At 42.6% G+C, this 21972-nt stretch overlaps 1 protein-coding gene across 1 annotated transcript in view; it reads left to right on the forward strand.

Moving 5' to 3' along the window:
• Positions 1-21972, forward strand: part of ei24 (EI24 autophagy associated transmembrane protein) — a 46224-nt gene that overhangs the window by 16656 nt on the left and 7596 nt on the right. The window contains exons 5-10 of the mRNA XM_041174329.1: positions 7308-7374; positions 9079-9203; positions 11336-11455; positions 13626-13737; positions 16988-17099; positions 20340-20414. Coding sequence (XP_041030263.1) covers positions 7308-7374; positions 9079-9203; positions 11336-11455; positions 13626-13737; positions 16988-17099; positions 20340-20414 — 611 coding nt within the window. The remainder of the gene's footprint in view (positions 1-7307; positions 7375-9078; positions 9204-11335; positions 11456-13625; positions 13738-16987; positions 17100-20339; positions 20415-21972) is intronic.

Here is a 21972-nt window from a genome sequence, read left to right on the forward strand (position 1 = left end):
TCTAGCTGACCAGGGGATCCAAATCAGATCACTGCTGGGTATTCCAAAATAACTTGATTAGATTATGTCTCTGAAACTGATCTAATCAGGGTCCCATTGTTCAAGCCTTAATAGTTTTGCTAATTTAACAGGAAATGTGGGTTCTTCACATTTCCCTGAGGCCATTGCCTTTGATGAATTTTGCAGATAGGCTGTTTCCATTCCAATGGATTGGAATATGGGATGTGCAGTAATGCAAATTGGGAAGACCATCTTGGCTGCTCGGACAAGTCATCTTTCATCTAAGTGTTTATGACACTCCCTTTCAAAGTTCAATTCAGGTTCCCAGCCAGTGGATTAAAAAGAGTTATTTGACAAAAAGCACATTTTCATGACAGTAATGAAGAAATTTGTAGCAGACTGCAGTCACTATCATTCTTCAACATTCGTTTAGAGCAGAACTTTCCCATCCAGATGATGGTGGATTTTGGTGCAAGCAAAGTGGAAAAGCTCCAGAAATTGATGTGGGGCTAGCCCAACATCATCCTGCCCTCCTTCAGCTTTCCCCAGGTAAGATTCCGATTCCAATGGGGAACCCCTATGCGTCTGGGAGGGAAGCTAATTGAGAATATTTTTCATTATGAGCTCCTTCTTTCCTAACAGTGCAAGGCTTCTACGCTGTGTCTGCATCTTACCCGAGTCACCCAAGGCGAGTGCACAGCGAGAAGAACTTCTTCAGTGAAATTGACAAGCTTGGGAAGGCTTTGGTCAGTTACATAGAACAGCTCCACATATCACCATTAAGAGACTTCTGTTCAAATCACTTATTCTCTCAGAGAATGGTTTCACTGCTTGACAGGTGATTGCTAACTTCTTGGAAGGAATTTCACCTTCAGCTGCACTTCCCTGCTGCCTGACTTCAGCATGGCATGGGAGCCGTTTAGGCAGCTCCACCTTCTACCTCTGCTGAGGGGGAAGAGCAGAAACCACACCACTGCCAACAGCTCCAGCAGGAGTAGCACAAGCAGTCTTCTCAGTTGCATGCCCCTTCACAGCGCAAATGGGGTGGATACAGAGATCCAGCTGGAAGGAGGTGAGACCAGCCCCCACCTTGCAACATAACGACTGCAGGAAGAGGATCGGCTCTTTTGATGCATCTAAGCACCAGTGCCACAAGAGGCTCAGGCTGCTGGCATGTGTAGCCTCCTGAAACAAGACCTCCTTCCCAGTGGAGCAGGTGGGCATAAATTGCCAAATGGCCTACAACTTGCCTTTCATTGGAGGGCCACCTCTACCCTGATCCCACCCCCAACCACACACCCGAGTCTTTACCTCCACCCAAGTTTGTGTGCTCTCTACTCCTGCAAGCAGAGAAAACAGGGGGGCATGCTGTAATGACTTGTTGGGAGGAGGGAGGACCCCATTTGGTGGAGGGTGACTGTGAGCGTTAGCTGTTTGGATGGGGATGTGCCTGCAGAGAGAGGAATGTATGGAGCTTGAAGATATGTTGCCCTGAGGGGTGCTGTGCAGGAGAATACTGGACACATCAGAGTCTGAGGCTTGGTACTTGAAAGTGTTACACCAACCACCTGTCATCTCCTGAGATCCTGGTGCACTCTTTGTGCACTCTCTCCAGGTTGGATGGAGCACACTCCTGCTGCTGACTTCCTTAGCCATTTCCATCCATGGTTACAAATGCAAAATACTGCAGATGCTGGAAATCTAAAAATACTCAGATGGAAGGCCATTGACCTGAAGCGTTAACTTTGTTTTTCTCTCTCTATAGATGCTGCCTGACCTGCTGAGTATTTCCAGGCATTTTCTGTTTTTATTCCATCCAAACATCTCTATTGGAGAGGTTCTCCTCTTCCTCCCATCCTTGGGAGAGGTCACCTCACTGCAGCCCCAAGGATCGCACAGCAAGACCTCCAGATTCGAGGAGCCGCCTTCCCAGGTCTACTCTGCATTCCTGTGGTTGCTGCAGCTCCAAAATCCAAGTGCTAGCGACTCGTAACTTATAACTCTTGCTGTGGTTCCTTTAATTAGAAATTATTTCACAGAATGGACGCACTACCCTGCCTGCCCTCCTTAATTGGTTGGGAAGACTGGAGGTGGAATGCTAATACTGCTGCTCTGGGAAGGAGCCTTTGCAAATTCCACCTATTTAGAAATCGGGCTCCTGACCTGAAAGTGGCCCTACCATTCTGGCAGGTACTAGGTGGACAAGATTCCACCCCTAACGTCACAAAATAGAAGGGTAACAGGCCGATTTTAATCAGTCATTGGAACAAAAGGTGCTGCATCACTCATCAGGGATGAGACTTGAAAGGGAAATCAAAGTTTTTTCATGTTTCTTGGCAGCTCCTAGATAATGCAGGGAGTGTTCGTAGTGTGCTAGGACCAGTAACCTACACAGGCATTAGAGCAAAGAGATGAGGAAAAGGGAACATTTTACAGGGAAAAAAGGAAGAAAGTAAACCAGAAACATCTTCACAAAAATGAAAACTTGAAAAATAAGTTGTTGCCTCACATACAAATCTGCTATTCCAAATACAGACCACTGAGCAGAGGCAACCATAAACTACATTAGTGAAGTTTTTTTAACGTTTATATTTTTTTCTTCTTTCTCTCTTCACCCAGCCCCCTCTTTCCCAATCTTGGCTCAGTGGTATTGCCCTCACCTCTGAATCAGAAAGTCAAAAGATCAAGTATTACTCCAGCGATTTAAGCACATAAGCTCTAGATGTAATCTAGTGTCAAGGGAATACTGAAATGTTGGAGGTTCCGTCTTTAGATGAGAAGTGAATTTGAGATACTCTCTACCCTCTCAGTTGGATGTAAAATCCTTGCACTTTATTTGAAGAAGAGCAGGGGAATTTGCCAAGTGTCCCAACCAATGCCACTGAAACAGATACAAACATACAAATTAGGAGCAGAAATAGGCCGTTCAACTCCTTGAGCCACCATTCAATAAGATCATGGTTGACCTGATTGTGGCCTTAACTCCACATTCTGCCTGCGCTGAATAACTTTAGGCTCCCTTGTTAGTCAAAAATCTATCTATCTCTGCATTAAAAATACTCAATGACTCTGTCTCCACTGCTCTCCAGAGAGGAGTGTTCCAAGGACTCGTGATCCTCTTGAGGAAAAAAGCTTCTTTTCATCTGGGTCGTAAAATGAGGGACCCCTCATATGTAAACTGTGTCCCCTACTTCTTGTCTCTCCTACAAGGGGAAACATCTTTCAGCATCCACCTTGTCAAGTCTCCTCAGAATCTTTGTTTCAATAAAATCACCTCTCATTCTTCTAAACTCCAATGGATACAACCCAGCCTGTCCAACCTCATAAGATAACACCCCACCACCACCCCCAAGCCCAGCTATCAGTCAAGTGAACCTTCTTTGAATTGCTAACACATTTATATATTTCCTTAAATAAGGAGACCAAAACTGTACACAATACTCCGGATGTAGCAAACATCACCACTTTTATGTTCCATTCCCCTTGCAATAAACGACAACATTCCATCTGCCTTCCTTGCTGTACCTGCATACGGACCTTTTGCGATTTCACGTACCCAGATCCCCCTTTACCTCAGGTTCTGCAATCTCTCTCCATTTAAACAATATGCTGCTTTTCTACCCCTGCCAAAGTGGACAAATTCACATTTTCCCACCTTATACTTCATCTACCAAATTTTTGCCCACTCACTCAACCTGTCAATTTGCAGATTCTTTATGTCCTCTTCACAACTTACTTTCCTACCTACCTTTTGGTCATCAGCAAATATAGCAACCATACATTCGGCCCCTTCATCCAGGTCATTAATATAGACTGTAAGTAGTTGAGACCTCAGCACTGATCCCTGTGGCACTCCATTTGTCACATCTTGTCAAACCAAAAATGACTCATTTATGTCTACTCTGGTTCCTACCAGCTAACCAATCCTGTATCTGTGCTAATATGTTACCCCCTACACCATGTGGTCTTCTTTTGCATAATAACCTTTGATGTGACACCTTGTCAAATGTCTTCTAGAAATTTAAGTGCAGTACCACCACAGGTTCGCCTCTTCACGTTGCATGTTAATTCCTCAAAGAACTTCAATAAATTAGCCAAAAATGATTTCCCTTTCACAAAACCATGTTGACTGTGCCTGATTTTCAGATTGAAATTTGCTAAGTGTCCCACTACAACCTCTTCAATAATATATTCCAGCAATTTCCTTATAACAGATGTTAAGCTAACTGGCCTGTAGTTTCTTGCTTTCTGTCTCCTCCTTTCTTGAATAGAGGAGTCACATTCACTATTTCCAAATTTGAATGGACCTTTCCAGAATATAGGGAATTTTGGAAAATTAAAACCAGTGCATCTACTTTCACAGCAGCTTTTAGTTTGAATAATTTTCTTAGTGCCCTTTCCCTAGTGATTGTAATTGTTTAAATTCCTCCCTTTCACCTCTTGATTCACAATTATTTCTGGGATGTTATTTGAATCCTCTACAGTGAGGACCGATGCAAAAAATCTGTTCAATTCATCCACCATTTCCTTATTTTCCATTATAAATTCCCCATTCTCACACTGTAGAGCACCAACTCACTACTTTTTTCCTTTTTTAACAACCTGTAGATCCTCTTACTATCTGTGTCTAATTTTTTAACTAGCTTTCTCTAGTACTCTGGTTTCTCCCTCCTTATTAATCTTTTAGTCATTCTTTGCTGTTCTTTACATTCTGTCCAATCTTCTGACCTGCTACTCATCTTTGTGGAATTATATGCTTTCTCTTTCAATTTGATACTATCTTTAACTTCCTTAGTTAACCAAGGATAGTGCAGACTTCTCTTAGGGACTTTCTTCCTCACTGGAATGTATTTTTTCTAAGTATTCTGATGTATCTCCTCAAATGTCTGCCACTGCATCTAAACTGACTTATCCCTTAATTTCCCAGCTCTGCCTTCATGCCATCACAATTGCCCTTATTTATGTTTAAAACACTAATCTTAGATCCACTCATCTCTCCCTCAAACTGAATGTAAAATTCAATCATTTTATGATCACTGCTTCCTAGAGGTGCCTTCACTATGAGGTCGTTAATTAATCCTGTCTCATTCCACATTTCCAGATCAGTATAGCCTGCTTGCTGTCTGGTTGGTGCTAGAATGCGCTGCTCTGAGAAACTATCCTGAAAACACTACTATGAACTCATCATCCAGGCTACCTTTGCTAACCTGATTCATCCAATCAATTTGTAGATTAAAATCACCCATGATTATTCTCACAAGCCCCCATTATACCCTGTCCTACAGTGATCTTACTGCTTGGGGCCCTATAAACCACTCCCACAAGTGACTTCTTTACTATTTCTCATCTCTATCCAAACTGATTCTACATCTTGATCTCCAGAACTAGGGTCGTCTCTCTCTATTGTACCAATGTCATCCTTAATTAACAGAGCCACCCCTCCAGTTAACTGAACATTTATCTCATTGCTGGGCACAACTTGATCCTTAGACCAGTGACTACATTTCACTGTGACAATACTTCGCTGCAGTCCACGTTCAAATGCTGCAAGACCAGGACAATATCTAGGCTTGGGCTGACAAGTAGCAAGTAACATGCATGCCAGACAATAACCATCTCCAACAAGAGAGAAACTGATCACCTTCCCTTAACATTCAATGGCATTACCATCACTGAATCCCCCCACTATCAATATCCTGGGGGGGTAATCATTGACTAGAAACTGAACTGGACTAACCATATAAATACTGTGGCCACAAAAGCAGCTCAGAGGCTACTCTGCAGCGAGTAACTCACCAAAGCCTGTCTACCATCCTTAAGGCATAAGTCAGGTATTCTCCACTTGCCTGGATGTGTGCAGCTCCAATAATACTCAAGAAGCTTAACACCATCCAGGACAAAGCCTGCTTGATTGACACCCAATCCATAAACATTTACTTGCTCCACCACCGACACAGTGGCAGCAGTGTGTACCATCTACAAAATACACTTCAGGCGCTCACCAAGGCTCCTTAAACAGCACCTTCCAAATCCATGACCGCTATCATCGAGAAGGACAAGGGCAGCAGACATATTGGAATGCCACTACCTGGAAGCTCCCCTCCAAGCCACTCACCATCCTGACTTAGAAATATATCGCCACTTCTTCACTGTTACTGGGTTAAAATCCTGGAACTCCCTCCCTAACAGCACTGTGGGTGTTCCTACACCATATGGACTGCAGCAGTTCAAGAAGGCAGCTCAGCAACACCTTCTCAAGAGCAATTAGGGATGGGCAATAAATAAATGCTGGCCTAGCCAACGACGCCCACATCCCATGAATGAAACAAAAAACTGTTGTAAAATCTGTACAGAACATGAAATCATGCTAAATCCATCTGGAAAAATAGCAGATTCACATTCTGCAGTAATTTGCAATGCAATACAAGAGTATATAATACAGTACATTACAAAAATAACAAAACTTATTATTAATTAATTGCCTAGCAAAATACATACATGTAGGGTAACGTATTTCTGAACAGGGTCCAGGATCATTCTTCTGCAGCCTTTATTAGATTGCATGTCATTGTAATCATATTTAGGGTTGTTTAATTTTCATGGGGTGAAATTCCCCTTTCCATTTCCCACCTTTTATGATTTATATTTTCTACAGCAGTTAACACACTAATGTGCTCAAATGAAATACTTATCCATTGTTTGGAATAGGTTAAAACCATTGTTAAACCAGTAAACAAGAATTTTGTATAAACACTTTAAGCAATTCTATTTGAGAATCATGCAATTGGTTTTCAACCACTTTCTGTATTGCTTCTTACTCATTTCAGCTGTTCTGATGGTTCTTTGTGCACCATGTGGCGTGATCCTGAGTCTGACGGGATAGAAAGCTCCCACTTCATGCTCCACATGCCTGAGGAATTAGCCAATCTCAACCAGGGTGGAAGTTGGGCATTACAACTGACCTTGTCACCCACCAGTTAGAAGGGGATAAATCGGGAAATGCTTCCTGTTCAGATAAGTTTTAAAGTTGAGTTAGGTTGGAGGTAGGTGTTGCCTATAATGTGCCCCAGAAACAGCCTGCTGACACTTGTACAGGATCGCACGTGCAGGATGGTCACTGGGCAAGGTACCTGGATGGCTGACATCATTGCTGGAACCACAAAACTTTGAGTTGGAAAAGTATACACTGTTCTCATCCCTTACCTGCTGGGGCATTGGGCAACAGAAACTTGTGTAGTGTGAATTTTATTGCATTAAATGTTTGTCAAGTGATGCTGTAACACCTGTTTCTCCCACTCTCCACACAGCTGAGTATCCTGGTCTTCTACAGAGTCTTTATCCCTCTGCTTCAAGCCATCACTGCACGCATTATTGGTAAGGAAATTATTAACTGCGAGAGAGAGAGAGAAAGAAAGGATGTGGAAGTATTTGATGAATCTGAGACCAGAAGCTGTTAGCAGCCCATAAGGAACAAAACTTCCAACATAGCTCTCTGGTTACTTGTTCAGTAAGTGCATTGCCCAGTATGGAACTGACTGTACAGACCAGTAAAGTCATAGTTTTAATCTTCTGGCTGTGCCGAGTTATTTGAGCAATGGATTTTTGGTAGTTAAAGATGTCAACTGATATGAGTCGAAAGTGAATAAGCGAAGTTGAGGTGCAGAGCAGCAATGATTTAATTAAATATTGGAACAAGCCTGAAGGACAGGCCTAGTCCTGTTCCCGTCTGACGTCTGTCAGAGTGATAATGAAGGGTCTATGATTGGTCCTAGGCTAGGGAATGGAAAAATCAATCTGGTTCCTTCTCCCAGTCACTATCTCAGTGACAGCCGCAGGATAGTACATGTGTCTGGATGTCAAGCAAAGAAAGGATCCTTCTAGGCACTACAGTCAGCTAGGGTACACCTGAAGAATGACACTATTCTTTTGGATGACTTATCTTCAGCAAATCAATATTATCAGAGGAGAATAAACAAAAACTGGTGACAAAAGCTTTAAAAATAAAGATCCTGGCAAGTCAGGAATGATGTTTGGAGCTTGATTCTATTCCAAGGCATTTGCAATCTTGTAACATGCTTTGACTTGTTTATTTCAAGCCCTGTTTAGAGTTCTAAGGCTAGAGAATGCACCGTCATGTTAATAGATAGAAACAGTTCAGTCTGTTTGACTGGACCATGTTTGTTTTTATTCAGGAGGAATGAGGTGATCGTAAAATCTTATGCCAATCAACTCTCCACTGCCCACTACTGTCACAATAACAACAGCTGCTAGTGCAGCCTGAATCCCACTCTCCACATCCACGGTATTAGTAGCATCCTCTTTGAGAACACAGAGTACACAAATTATATCATATGCACTGGTGTCGATTTACCATCTTTGGAAAGGATCTGGTGGGTGGGTTAAACAAATGCCTATTTTAGCTACCTTTTCTGATAATTGCTGCCAGTTAGAAGAGAAGGTGGTCCTGACTGGACAAACTTAGCTAGTGCTCTGTGCTTTGTTGAAGTTTTATTCCTCACGGTGTTGGTCAGATGCAATAAATTTCAACAACCTTACCGGTGTTTGGGAAGTAGTGCCATCAAGTTATGGCTGTGACCAATTGGACAGGGTGTGTCCCTGTAAAAGGTGGGGTAGGGAGAGAATTTCATTTCATATTGGGCAATGGAAACTATAATTTTTGGTATTTCAGTATTTTGGAGACATGAGCTTGATGTGTGTCGGAGAAACACTATTCTTTTTAATATTAATTATTAGTAGGGTCTTCTGCTCACTTCCACTCCCATGTTCTTGATTCTTCTTGGAGCTATGCGGTTTCTATCTTCCTTGTTTTAATTGTGTGTGGTTTATTTGGGGAAATACTCTCCTGTTTAACTCATTTTTCTGTTCTATGTTGTTTCTGTACCTGCATTTCCCTTGCATGGGATTAGTTTCTTGCTTTATGTATGTCAAGCATCCACAAACTAAAAGGTATTGTATCAGGCAGTATTGGTCATTAGCAGGAAATCTCTTTGTTTTCATACTGAGTCAAAGTTGCTAATCTTTGGCTGTTTATGTGAAACAGTGTTTTTGCCTGAGCAGGTGACCCCTCATTACATGGAGATGTCTGGTCCTGGCTGGAATTTATCCTGAACTCCACTTTCAGTGCTTTATGGATATTGCCTCTCTTTGTCCTCAGTAAAATAGTGAATGCCATCTGGTTTCAGGTAAGTAACACTCAGCCATAGAGCAGATTGTCACTGCAGATTGTTTAATTACAAACTTGATATTGTAACTAACAAGCCTTCAGTATCAACAATTTATACTGTGCTTTTAATATAAGTAACCTAAGGTGCTTCATGGAGGCTTGGGAAATATGGACACCAAAAATGGAACAATTAGGTGGGGTGACCTTAGTCAGAGGTGGGTTTCAGGGGTGTTTTTAAGGATGAGAGGGTGGTGGAGTTTGGAGGGGGTCTTGTCAAAGATCAATTTGATAAGAGTGTAGTAGCAATCACTAAATGGCAGTACAAAGATGGTGCTAGCATTGAATAAAACCTATATAAAAATAGAGCAGGTTTTATAAACCCATGCCAGGAAGTGACTTAAAAGATATGGGTAGAACTGAAAACAGACAGGAATAAAATGTGACCAAAACAACAGCACTAAATTTAAAGAAACGATCCCAGCATCTCACTCCCTCCACTTCTTTACTAAACGTTTAAAAACAACTGACAATAGCTATTACATAGGATATAAAGCCCAGAAACAGGCCATTTGGCCCAACCAGTCCAAACTGGTGTTTATGTTCCATTCAAGCCTCCTTCCATCTTTCCACTTCTAAATCTATCATTGTACCCCGATATTCCACATTCTCACTGTTCTTTGGATAAAGGAAGTTTTTTTCTGAATTCCCTATTGGATTTCTTGGTGACTGTATTATATTGATGGCCTCTAATTATGCCCTTCCCCACAAGAGGAAACATTCTTTCTGCATCCCCTCCATCAAAACCTTTCATCATTTCTGTTCCCCTATCTCCCTGTGTTTATTGACCTACGTAGGCTCCTGGTCAAGAAACTTCTTGATTTAAAATTCTCATCCTTATTTTCACATTCTCCCATGGCCTCGGCCCTCCCTATTTCTGTAATCTTCAGCCCCACTACCTTCTAAGATATCTGCACTCATCTAAATCTGACCTTATGTGCACCTCTGATTTTAATCACTCCAGCATTGGTGGCCACGCCATCAGCTGTCAAGGCACTAAGCTCTGAAATTTCCTCTCAACACCTCTGCGCCCCTTTACCTCCCTTTCCACTTCTAAGACATTCCTTAAGATCTATCTCTTTGACTGGGCTTTTCATCATCTCACCTAATCTCTCCTCACATGGTTTGATGTCTTATTTTATAATGCCTTGAATTAATGCAATTTCATTGTTAAAGGTGCTGTTTAAATACAAGATGTTGTTTTACATCTGAAACAGTTATTGGGTTTGTGAACGCAAAGAGGCTGAATTAATATGAATTTGGGCATTGGTCCAGGATGCCTCAGTGTCACATGTGTGTGTGTGCATGTGCTTGCTTGTGTGTTGATTCAGCTCCCGTGTGCTGAGTCAGCCATCTCCCTCTGTCTCTCAAGTCCTTTGCCAAGGCTGTATCCCAGTGCTATTGTTCTATCATCGGTACTTGTGGCTTCAATATAGGAAGGAAAAAAGGAATGTTGACGGAATTCCAATACTATACACTTTTATTTTCAAAGGAGTCCTGATGGCGGGATTCTGTTTCACTTAAATATATATACTGACTGCCATTACCAATCATCTTATCAATTTAAGATTCTCACCGGTTAAGTTTACAGCAATTATGTAACACTGTTTAATCCTTCAGTGGAGATCTCCACAGAGTCCGTGATTTTACTGAGTTCCCAATCTTAGCCATTTTATACCAGGTGATGTAGATAGTTGGTATAGATAGTTTTCCATAGCAGAAACACGGCAGGTTACAACCATACACCTAGCCCTCAGGTCATAGTGACATTAGCAGAGAAATAACAAGGAAAAACTGGAAATGTGAAATAAAACTGGGTAAGTGCTGAAATGCCCACGGGGTTGGGGTCAGGCTGCATCCGTAAACAGAAAGGACAGACTGCGGGGTTTCAAAGTTACATCAGCGGCCTGGGAGCAGAATAATTACCTAATTATAGATGCTTAAGAGAAAATAACTGTGTGGTCAGGAGTTGGAGAGGATATTTACTCTTACTGTTACCTCCCTTACGCACCCCCCCACACCCACCCAAAACAAAAAGTAAGCATTAAGGAGGTTTTTACAGTGAATAATTGTTTAAAACATTATTTCTTACAGGACATTGCAGACCTAGCATTTAAAGTGTCTGGGAGGAAAGCACAACCCTTCCCCAGTATCAGTAAGATTATCGCAGACATGCTCTTCAACCTGCTTCTGCAGGCCTTATTCCTCATTCAGGTATGTATGAAACACAGTGTTGGATGAGACTGATAAATGAGGCAGGCTACAGCTGGTGGGGTAGAGACCATGAAGTTGCAGAGCAACTGCAGTTCTAGTTGGATTTCTTTTGTTTTTGACTAGGTGTCCATGGATTACTTGAACCCTATGCTGGTGTGATATTGTGAGGAAACACAGATTGGACAGTACATGAGTGATATTCGTAAGAATCAAAGTGCTTCATAAGACTATAAGACGTAGGAGCATAAGTAGGCCATTCAAGTCTGCTCTGCCATTCAATGAGATCATGGCTGATCTGATAATCCTCAACTCTACTTTCCTGCCTTTTCCATATAACCCTTGATTCCCTTACTGATTAAAAATCTGTCTATCTCAGCCTTGAATATACTTAATGACCCAGCCTGTACAGCCCACTGCAGTAAAGAATTCCACAGATTCACTACCGTCCTGGGAGAAGAAATTCCTCCTCACCTCTGTCATAAATGGGCGACCCCTTACTCTGAGATTATGCCCTCTGATCCTAGACTGTCCCACAAGGAGAAACAACTTCTCAGCATCTACCCTGTCAAACCCTCTAAGAATCTTATATGTTTCAATAAGGTCACCTCTCATTCTTATAAACTCCAATGAGTACAGGCTTAACCTATTCAACCTCTCCTCATTATAAAATCCCTCCTTACCTAGGATCAACCTAGTGAACCTCTGGACTGCCTCCAATGTCGGAGTATATCTTTCCTTGTATTTTTCCACAGTATTTTAGGTGTGGTCTAACTAGCACCTTGTATAATTTTAATAAAACTTCCCTATTTGTATACCCCATTCTCTTTTAAAATAAAGGCCAACATTCCATTTGCCTTTCCTATTACCTGTTCAACTTGTATGTTTGCTTTTTGGGATTCATGCACGAGGACTCCCAAATCCCTCTGTGCTGCAGCTTTCTGCAGTCTTTCTCCATTTAAATAATATTCAGCTCCTCTATTCTTCCTGCCAAAATGTATACCCTCACATTTTCCCACATTATATTCCATCTGCCAAATTTTTGCCCACTCACTTAACCTGTCTATATCCCTCTGTTGACTCTTTGTGTCATCCTCATCACTTGCCTTCCCACCTATTTTTATGTCATCCACAAACTTGGCGATAGTACATTCGCTTCCCTCATCTAAGTCATTAATATATATATTGTAAATATTTGAGGCCCCAGCATTGATCCCTGTGGCACTCCACTAGTTATAGGTTTCCATCCTGAAAATGCCCCCCTTAATCCAACTCTGTCTTCTATTAGTTAGCCAATCTTCTATCCACGCTGATATACTACCCACAACACCATGGGCTCTTATCTTTATTAAGTAGCCTTATGTGAGGTACCTTATCGAACGCCTTTTGGAAATCTAAATATGTGACATTTATTGGTTCCCTTTATCTATCCTGCTGGTTACCTCCTCAAAGAATTCTAATAAATTTGTCAGGCATGATTTCCCCTTCATGCAGCAGGTCAGAGAATTTTCCTGTACAGCACTTTGTTGGGTTATGTTTTAAAAATGTAGTACAAAAAAATAGTTCTGTTAATCAATACAAACCTTCAGTGTGAAAGTAAGCTGTAGGGAAACATCAAGGTTCCAGTTCAGTCTCAGTTGTATTGTTAGCTGATCTCAACTGGACCAGTGCAAAGGACAGAAAGCAAGAGTTGCATTCCAAAGTACATTAAAACCAATAAATCACTTTTGAAGTGTAGCCACTGTTGTAATGTAGTAAATGCAGCAGCCGCAATACACACAAACAGCAATGTGATAATCTGTTTTAAATGGCATTGATCCCTTTTGAGGGATAAATATTGGCCAGGACAGCAGGGAAAATTTGCTGTTCTTCAAAATAGTGCAGTGGGAACCTGAGAAGACAGTTTAACATCACACCGAAAGGCAGCAAACCCTCAATCCTGCATTGGAATGTCAGCCTAGATTTTGTCTCTGAAGTGGAGCTGGAACCCGTAACTTTCTGATTCAGGTGAGAGGTCTACCACTGAGCTAATGTTCAATTACGTTAAGTGGGGAATATTACTGCTGGATAGTGCAAGCGTGGAGATTCAGCAAGAACAGGTTTTGAGCTTAGCTATTGTATGCTATTTTGATCATGAAACTCTAGTCTTGTTTACTTTATTCCTTTTCTCCAGGGGCTGATAGTGAGTCACTTTCCCATTGAAATCATTGGACAGCTGGGCAGCCTGTTCCACATGTCAATGCTGTATTCTCTCTACTGCTTTGAGTACAAATGGTTTAACAATGGTGAGTAAAATCTGTGCCAGTGACATCTGATGAATGAGACAAATGGGTGAAATTGTATGTGTACACATGATTCTGAAGGATAAGGAAGGGACAGCTTGTTCATTGAGCCAGTGCCATACTGTCATGATGCAGCTTTTGCACATTTACCTTCAGTCACCTCCCTCCTGCAACCCCCACCCCGCCGATATAGAAGGAAAAATCTTAGCCAATTTAGGAAAGGCACTCTGGGAAAAGCGATCAGACAAGGTCCAGTAGGCCACGGTAACTCGGAAACATGTTCCCGCAATACCCCGCCTATTGGCCACCTAGAACCTCGTCCTTTTGAATGCTTGCATTAAATCCACACTCACTGCTGAAGCTGGCACCTTGTACAATAGACCCTGTTATCTCACCCAGTTCTATTCTTAGGTAACGTATACTCATCCACCTTGGAGTCTGCTTGGGTGCCTGCTCAGCCTGCCCACTCTGAAAGGAATCTCAGCTCACTGGCTGAAACTTGAAAGATCACTTGAAATAAAACTGGTGACACTAACTGCTGGACATTTCAAAGCATTTTATTGCAACTTGGTGGAATGATTGTGAAGTGGGAAGGGGTTGGGTGAAAGGGGCCTTCCTGCAGCAGCTCATCGGCTAAACTGGACTGTCCAAGCGCAGTTCATGCTCACTCCAGAGCAATGGCCATGGGGGTGAAAATCCACCCGCAGAACCTCATCCCGGAGCAAATCACTGAAGAATCACTAAGTGGAGAAACAGTTCATCCCCATTCACTTCTGTACAGTGAAGTCAGTACTTTCTGAAATCCCTGAAGTGTCACCTCTTCCAAGAAATATGATGGACATTTCCTTCCTTACAGTTGCCCTGGCTATCAGCTGATTCAGTTTAGACTGGGAGCCAAATTTGTGACTTTACTAATCTTTATGGTTCTGTACTAAACCATGGAACGTCTACAAACAGCCAACATGAGGAGCTGGTTTGCCTTTTGTGGTGGAGTTTGCTGAACGGTTCATTAATTTTCTGCCTTTTTAAATTGTGCATAGCACTCTTTTTATTTTAAGATTTTGGATGCTTCTTCCTTTTCCTCTTCCGGGCTCCGCTGGAAATTGGGCAATTGACCTGCTCCCAAACTTTCAACTTCACTCTAAATTTGGTAGTTTTGCTATGCGTGAGATGTTTATATTTTTGTCCTTTTTTTCCCCTTCCTGCGACAAAGTGTTTGCTTTAGCTCACAGCCTTCCTCTGGTGGGACACCTGAGATCAACAGCACAGCATGTAGCAGGGAATCCTTGTTCCACTGCTTATTGCTGCACCGTCACACTGTACCCTCACTTGCCTTCCAGATGGCACACACCATCACAAGGGCATAAAAGGAGGGGCAATAATTGCTGGCCTTACCAATGATACCCACGTCCTGTGAATGAAATTAAAAAATCAATATGAAACCATACATTTTTAAGATGTATGTCGATTCCTCTATATTAAAAGCTTTGGATAGAGTGTGCACATATTATTTCCTGCGGTTACGATTTTTGGTCACACTTAAGGTGAATACGGAGTTGGGCAGGTATGGAAATTTGTGCTAGCGGCTAACGTACTGGTTTGCTGTCACCATCTGCTCCATCCCCACCCCAAGCCATTTTCCCAGATGGAGGATGCAGGGGAAGGTGTAGAAGGGCTACCCACCTGCAAGCGGTGAATGGCTAATTATGGACATTTAAAAGAATATTAAGGCCCATTAGCAGAGGCTGACTGGAATTTTCCAGCCTTCAGGCCCCCAAAGGTGTCAGGGACTAGACCAGAGGTGGCAAACTGCCTGGGGATGGTGGGGGGAGCGCTACAGGTAGGCTTTAATGCCTTTTCTGCCTGCCTGATCACAGATGCAGTGATAGGCCCTTCTGTGGAGGGTTCCCCCTCATAATGGTGACCATAAAGTCATAATACAATCAGGCAGAGTCAACATGGTTTTGTGAAAGGGAAATCGTGTTTGACAAATTTATTAGAATTCTTTGAGGAAGTAATAAGCAGGGCTGATAAAGGGGAACTGGTAGATGTAGTGTATTTAGGTTTCCAAATGGCATTTGATAAGGTGCCACATATAAGATTACTGCACAAGAGTTGGGGGTGAGATATTAGCCTTGATAAAGGATTAGCTAACTAACAGGAAACAGAAAGTCAGGATAAATGGGTCAATGGCAAACTGTAACTACTGCAGTACTACAGGGATCAGTGCTGGTGCCTCAACTATTTACAACGTATATTAGTGACTTGAATGAAGGGAGCGACTGTATTGTAGTCAAATTTACAGATGATACAAAGATAGGAAAGCAAATTGTGAGAAGGGTCTGCAAAGGAATATGGATAGGTTAGATAAGTGGGCAAAAATTTGGCAGATGGAGTATAATGTGGGAAAATATGAAGTTGTCCACTTTGGCAGGAAGTGTAGAAAAGCAAATATTATTTAAATAGACAGAAACCGCCGAATTATTAGGAACATAAATTGAAACTTTAGACAGGAGATCTTTCTCTTCATCACATCTGAGGAATGCTCAGTCCCCAGCTGGAGTGAAGATAATAGGAGTGGAGACACGTTGTGTGAGGTCCCTACCCTCCAGTGCTGCTCTGGGAATTATAAGGGTTTCCCAAACTGGTGCAGGTCTAGTCAGAGGGGCATTCCCAATCCCCTGCTTCTCCCCTCTGTATAGAGTTGTGGGGCTCCCAAACAGAGGAGCATATCTAAAAAGAAGTTAGCATTGAGGCTTGTGCTGGGACCCTCCGCAGGCTGGAGGGTTTATGTTGAACCCAGGGCTATCCTGAAGATGTAAACAAGCACTTAAGAGTCTTTTGAGTCTTTGAACTTCAGGCGTTTTGCTGTTCAGCCGCAGTTACAAGGCATCAATGCTGGGTGATCGGGAACATTGATGTAGGCCTGAGCTAGGCTCCTATTTCCACCTCACAAACCCAGCACAAGGTCCAGCCAATGGACGTGTCTATGCCAGCAAGGTACCTGGGTCAGGGAAATTTGGCTGCTCTCACATCAATGGTGCAGCACACCTCTGATAAGATGTACCTGGCAGCACTCAAGGATGAAAGCATGTATCCCATGAGGCTCCATAGTAGTCTGATATTTAGGTGGCATGTGACAGTGATTAGATTGGTGTGATATGTCACAAATGCCCTATTTGAATTGTATAGCACCTTTCGATGACTGACAGCTACTCCAGATTCACATTACTAACTTTGTTCTATTTGCTAGGGGTGGAGATGCATCAGCGCTTGTCCAACATCGAAAGGAATTGGCCTTATTATTTCGGCTTTGGATTGCCTTTGGCTGTCCTCACTGCTCTGCCATCATCCTATGTGATCAGGTACGTAATTTGCAGCAAAGTCTCACAATAATTTGATGGCTGTTTGAAAAGAAACCTTGGCAGTATAAAAGCAAGGAAGTTATGCTGAACCTTTCTAAATCATTGGTTAAGCCCCAGCTGAATTATTGTTTCCAGTCCTAGGCACCACATTTCAGGAAGGATGTCAATGCTGTAGAGAGAATGCAGAGCAGATGTACTTGACAAGTTATGTAAAGGGTTGGGGATGCTGGGATTATTCTCCTTAGAGCAAAGAAGGTAAAGGGGAGACTTAATAGGTGCTCAAATTTGATAGAATAAATTCAGCAGAAACCATTTCCGTTGGGAAGAGGGTGAGTAACCAGGGGACACAAATTGAAAGCGATTGATAAAAGAACTAGAGATGAGGTGCGAACATTTTCACAAAGCTGATCTATTCTGATCTGAATGCACTGCCTGAAAGGATGGTGGAAGCAGATTCAGTAACATCAAAAGGAAATTGGATAAATACTAAAAACAGGCAAGAATTGTAAAGCTGTGGGGAAAAGAGCTGGGGATTGGAACCAGTTGGATAACTTTTTCAAACAACTGGCATAAGCATGATGGCAGAATAGCCTCCTGTACTATAAAATTCCATGATTCTGTAATAGTGTAACAGCCCCTTCCTTCTAAAACCACTGTCATCACCTGCTTCCCCCAATAAACATCCTGGACTCCTCTGCCCTTGCAAGCTGCTGCAGCATCTTCAACCTACCTTTCCAAAGTCCTTGAATGTCTCATTGCCTCCTAAATTTGCATCCTTAGCCACAGCACCCTGTTTTAATCTTTCCAGCCAGGTTTCCGCACTTAACCAGCGCACCACAATGGGCACCTCTTTGTTTGGTGCATTATCCCGTCTTGGCATCTGTAACTTTTGACCACACCATCTTCCTCCAACCCCACTACACCATCGTCAAAATCAGTAGGATCAAAGGTTCCACACATTCAGATGGAGCAAGAGCATCTCCAGCAAAGACTTCTCGCCCTATTCTCTCACTGTTACCTTCAATGTCCCAAAGACCATTCTTGGCCTCCTCATCTATGATCAGCCTTTCAGCGGCATCACCTGTAGACTTGGGATCAGGTTCTGTGTGTATGCTGACACACCCAGCTCTATCCCTCCACTGACTCATCTTGCCAGACTCCAGTTGTGGGTGAACGCAGTTTTCTGCAGCTAAACATTAGTAAAACCAAAGCCGTTTTCCTCATTACCACCACAGCTCCTGTATCCTTGCCACTGGTTCCATCCCCCTTCCTGACTATTTCCTTAGGGCGAGCCATAGAATCTTGGCATCAGTGAAAACCTGTACCCTCTCATAAAAAAGCTCTCCAACTTCCACCTTCATAACATCGCCCACTTCACCGCTACTTCAACCCATCTTGGAGAAGGCGAATTCTTATGTCTTCATGACCTTCACACAAGGCTATTCAGTCTCCAGGCTATCTTCTTATCCTCCATCCTCTGTAAACCTCAGCTCATCCAAAACTCTGCCCATATCCTATCCCAGACCAATTCCTGTCCATCCATCATCCCTGTCCCTATGACCTACATCAGCTCCCAGCTCCTAAAAAAATAAAATGCTTATCCTTGTGTTTAAATCTCTTTATGATAATTAATTATCACCCTATCTATTCGATGATACAATCTTGTGCACCTTCCTCTCCAATTGCTAGCAATACTGACTGCTCCAAATATCCAGAAAATTTGGGACAGAAGGATGTGCTCACGAGGTGTGTTAAACTAAGTTTCACATTTAAAAGCCCAAGAATGAACAAAAAGAAAGACACCCAAGAGACACAGAAGTGACAATGAGAGAAAGTCAAAGAGTCATTACATCACAGAAGGAAGACATCCGGCCCATCTACTCCAGGCCGGCTCTCTGTATAACAATCCACTCAGTGCCATTCCCCCCCACTCTATTCCCGTAAACCTCCCACTTTATTTCCCTCAAGTTGACCATTCAATTTCCTTTCAAAATCATTGATCGTCAAAGCTTTCAGCACCCTCGTGTGCAGCAAGTTCCAGATCAGCAGTATTCACTGTATAAAAAACATTCTTCCTCATATCTCCCCTGCATCTCTTATCCAAAACCTTAAATTGGTGTCCCCTAGCTCTTGAATCATCAGTTAATCTGAAGAGATTTTCTTTGTCTACTTTATCTAAACCTCATAATCTTGTACACCTCTATCAAATCTCCCTTCGATCTCCTCTGCTCGAAGGGGAACAATCCCAGCTTCTCTAACCTAATCTTTTAACTAAATTCTCTCATCCCTGGAACCATTCTGGCCAATCAAAGACCCTCAAACTCAACAACACTCAAGAAGCTTGACACCATCCAGGACAAAGCAGCCCGCTTGATTGGTACCCCATTCACAAACGTTCACTCCCTCCACCAGCAATGTATAGCGGCAGCAGCGTGTACCATCACAAGATGCACAGCAGAAACTCACCGAGGCTCCTTACACAGCACTTTCCAAGCCCATGACTGATACCATCTAGAAAGACAAGGGCAGCAGATAAATGGGAACGCCACCACCTGGAACTTTCCCTCCAAGCCACTCACCATCCTGACTTGGAAATGTATAACCATCCCTTCACTGTCACTGGGTCAAAATCCTGGAACTCCCTCCCTAACAACACTGTGGATGTACCTACACTACATGGACTGCAATGGTTCAAGAAGGCAGCTCACTGCCATCTTCTCAAGAGCAATTAGGATGGGCAATAAAGGCTGGCCTAGCCAGCGATGCCCACATCCTCTAAATGAATTTTTAAAAATTATGCCTTGCTATCCTATCCACATATCATGCTTTCCCTCAGGTCCGCATCAAACCTTGCTTTAATACACCAATGCTATCATCCCTTGAATGAATAGAAAAAAAAGTCCTTCCTAAAGTGTGGTGACCAGAACTGGACGCAGTATTCAGGTTGTGGCAAAGTGTGTGAGAATTGAACAGATAGAGGAGGGGACAGACAGAAAGAATGAAAAAGAGAAAGGGAAATTAAGAAAACACTTGCATCTGGCATGGTGCATGACATCCAGTTTTGGATTAAAATAATGTCAGAAAAATTAAACCCGTTGGGTTTTATCAATGAGTCCAGAGGCTGAAATTTAACATAAAATGTGCTGCTTGTGTAATTCCAGTGGTAGAAGTGGACTGCTTGGGGCAGGAAACTAATACTATTGCTTTGTAACAAAGAATGTCACTCTTTGTGTTTTACAGTGGCTGTTTGTTCTCCATTCTCTTTCCTCTATTTATAATAAGTGCAAATGAAGCAAAGACCCCAATGAGATCGTTGTAAGTACACTTTGATTCCTATCTCTCATATTGCTAATGAAAAATCTCGAATGTGGTGGCGACTTGTGTTTGGAGAATTGGGAGGCTGGGTAAACATTTGTTGGTGCCATCTCCCAGATGTGGCAACATAACACCTTGCACCAGGCACAACTGAGGCTGTTGATGCTGCATTGTGGCTGGGAGACAGAGCTTTCTCCATGACATCTCCTATGGTTGGTGATATTTCCCTCCAGCATAGATGTTTCAACCCTTGTGCCTACTACAAGAGTATAAAAGTGTGAAGAGACATAAATGATAGGAGTAGGTCATTTGGCCCTTCAAGCCTGCTCCCCATTCAATATGGTTATGGCTGATCCTCTATCTCAACGCCATACTCCTGCTCTCTCCCCATACCCCTTGACGCCTTTAGAGTCCAGAAATTTATCTATTTCCTTCTTCAATATATTCAGTGAGTTGGCCTCCACAGCCTTCTGTGGTAGAGAATTCCACAGGTTCACCATTCTCTGAGTGAAGAAGTTTCTCCTCATCTCAGTCCTAAATAGCCTACCCCTACCCTGGGACTGACCTCTTGTTCTAGACCCTCCCAGCCAGAGGAAATATCATCCGTGCATCCAGTCTGTCCATCCCAGTCAGAATTTTATACATTTCAATGAGAGCCCCTTTCATTCTTCTTACCCACTTACAGTGACCCACGCTATACTGCATCTGCCACGTATTTGCTCACTCACTTAACTGCCTAAATTGCCTTGAAGCGTCTGAACACCCTCCTCACCACTCACATTCCCACCAAGTTTAGTGTCATCAGCAAACATGGAAATATTACATTTGGTCCCCTCATTTGAATTGTTGACTGGGATGGTATAGCAACTTCAATATTGCTACTTCAACTCTGGGCTATCGAAACCAGCCTCAGCTGATGAAGGTCTCCACTCTTTCCCAGTTGTAAGGGCCCTGCATGAATTGCATTTGAACAGTTCCAAATACTTCCAAAAGCCTCTCAAAACCACTCATTGTTGCTTAATATGAGTTAGTGGATAGGCAATATGTTCCCAGGTGCGGCCACCGCCCCGATTATCCCGGCCTAAAGATGTACATGTGGGTGGCCCAGCACAGTTGTTTTCCGTATTTCTGTTTCTTCCCCTAACCTGGTCTCCAGTGTGAACAGCTGAAGCCTCCTTTGGTGTCACCCCACAGAACAGCCCAGAATTGCAGCACAGGCTGGAATCACTCAGGGACTGCACATTGGAGCTGCCAGCAAACTTTCCTTCCATCTAGCATGTGGATACCTATAGATTACCCAGTTAATCCCAGCAAAGGGCATATAGTCCTTTATTAGTGTAGGAAGGAAGTGGGAAGAAAACCAAATTAAAATTTTAAAATTGAGTTCAAGAATCTATTTGAAAATCAAAGCTGATCTGCTTAATTCTAACTTCTGTGGACAACCTGGCAAATCATGAGAAAATAGGAACTTCTATAACACACGTAACCACAGAAATCAAGGCTCGTCTGTTGCATAACCACATTTATTTGCCTAAATTTCATACAGCATCTTACAACA

Source organism: Carcharodon carcharias, chromosome 25, assembly GCF_017639515.1.
Source record: "Carcharodon carcharias isolate sCarCar2 chromosome 25, sCarCar2.pri, whole genome shotgun sequence".
Classification (NCBI taxonomy): domain Eukaryota; kingdom Metazoa; phylum Chordata; class Chondrichthyes; order Lamniformes; family Lamnidae; genus Carcharodon; species Carcharodon carcharias.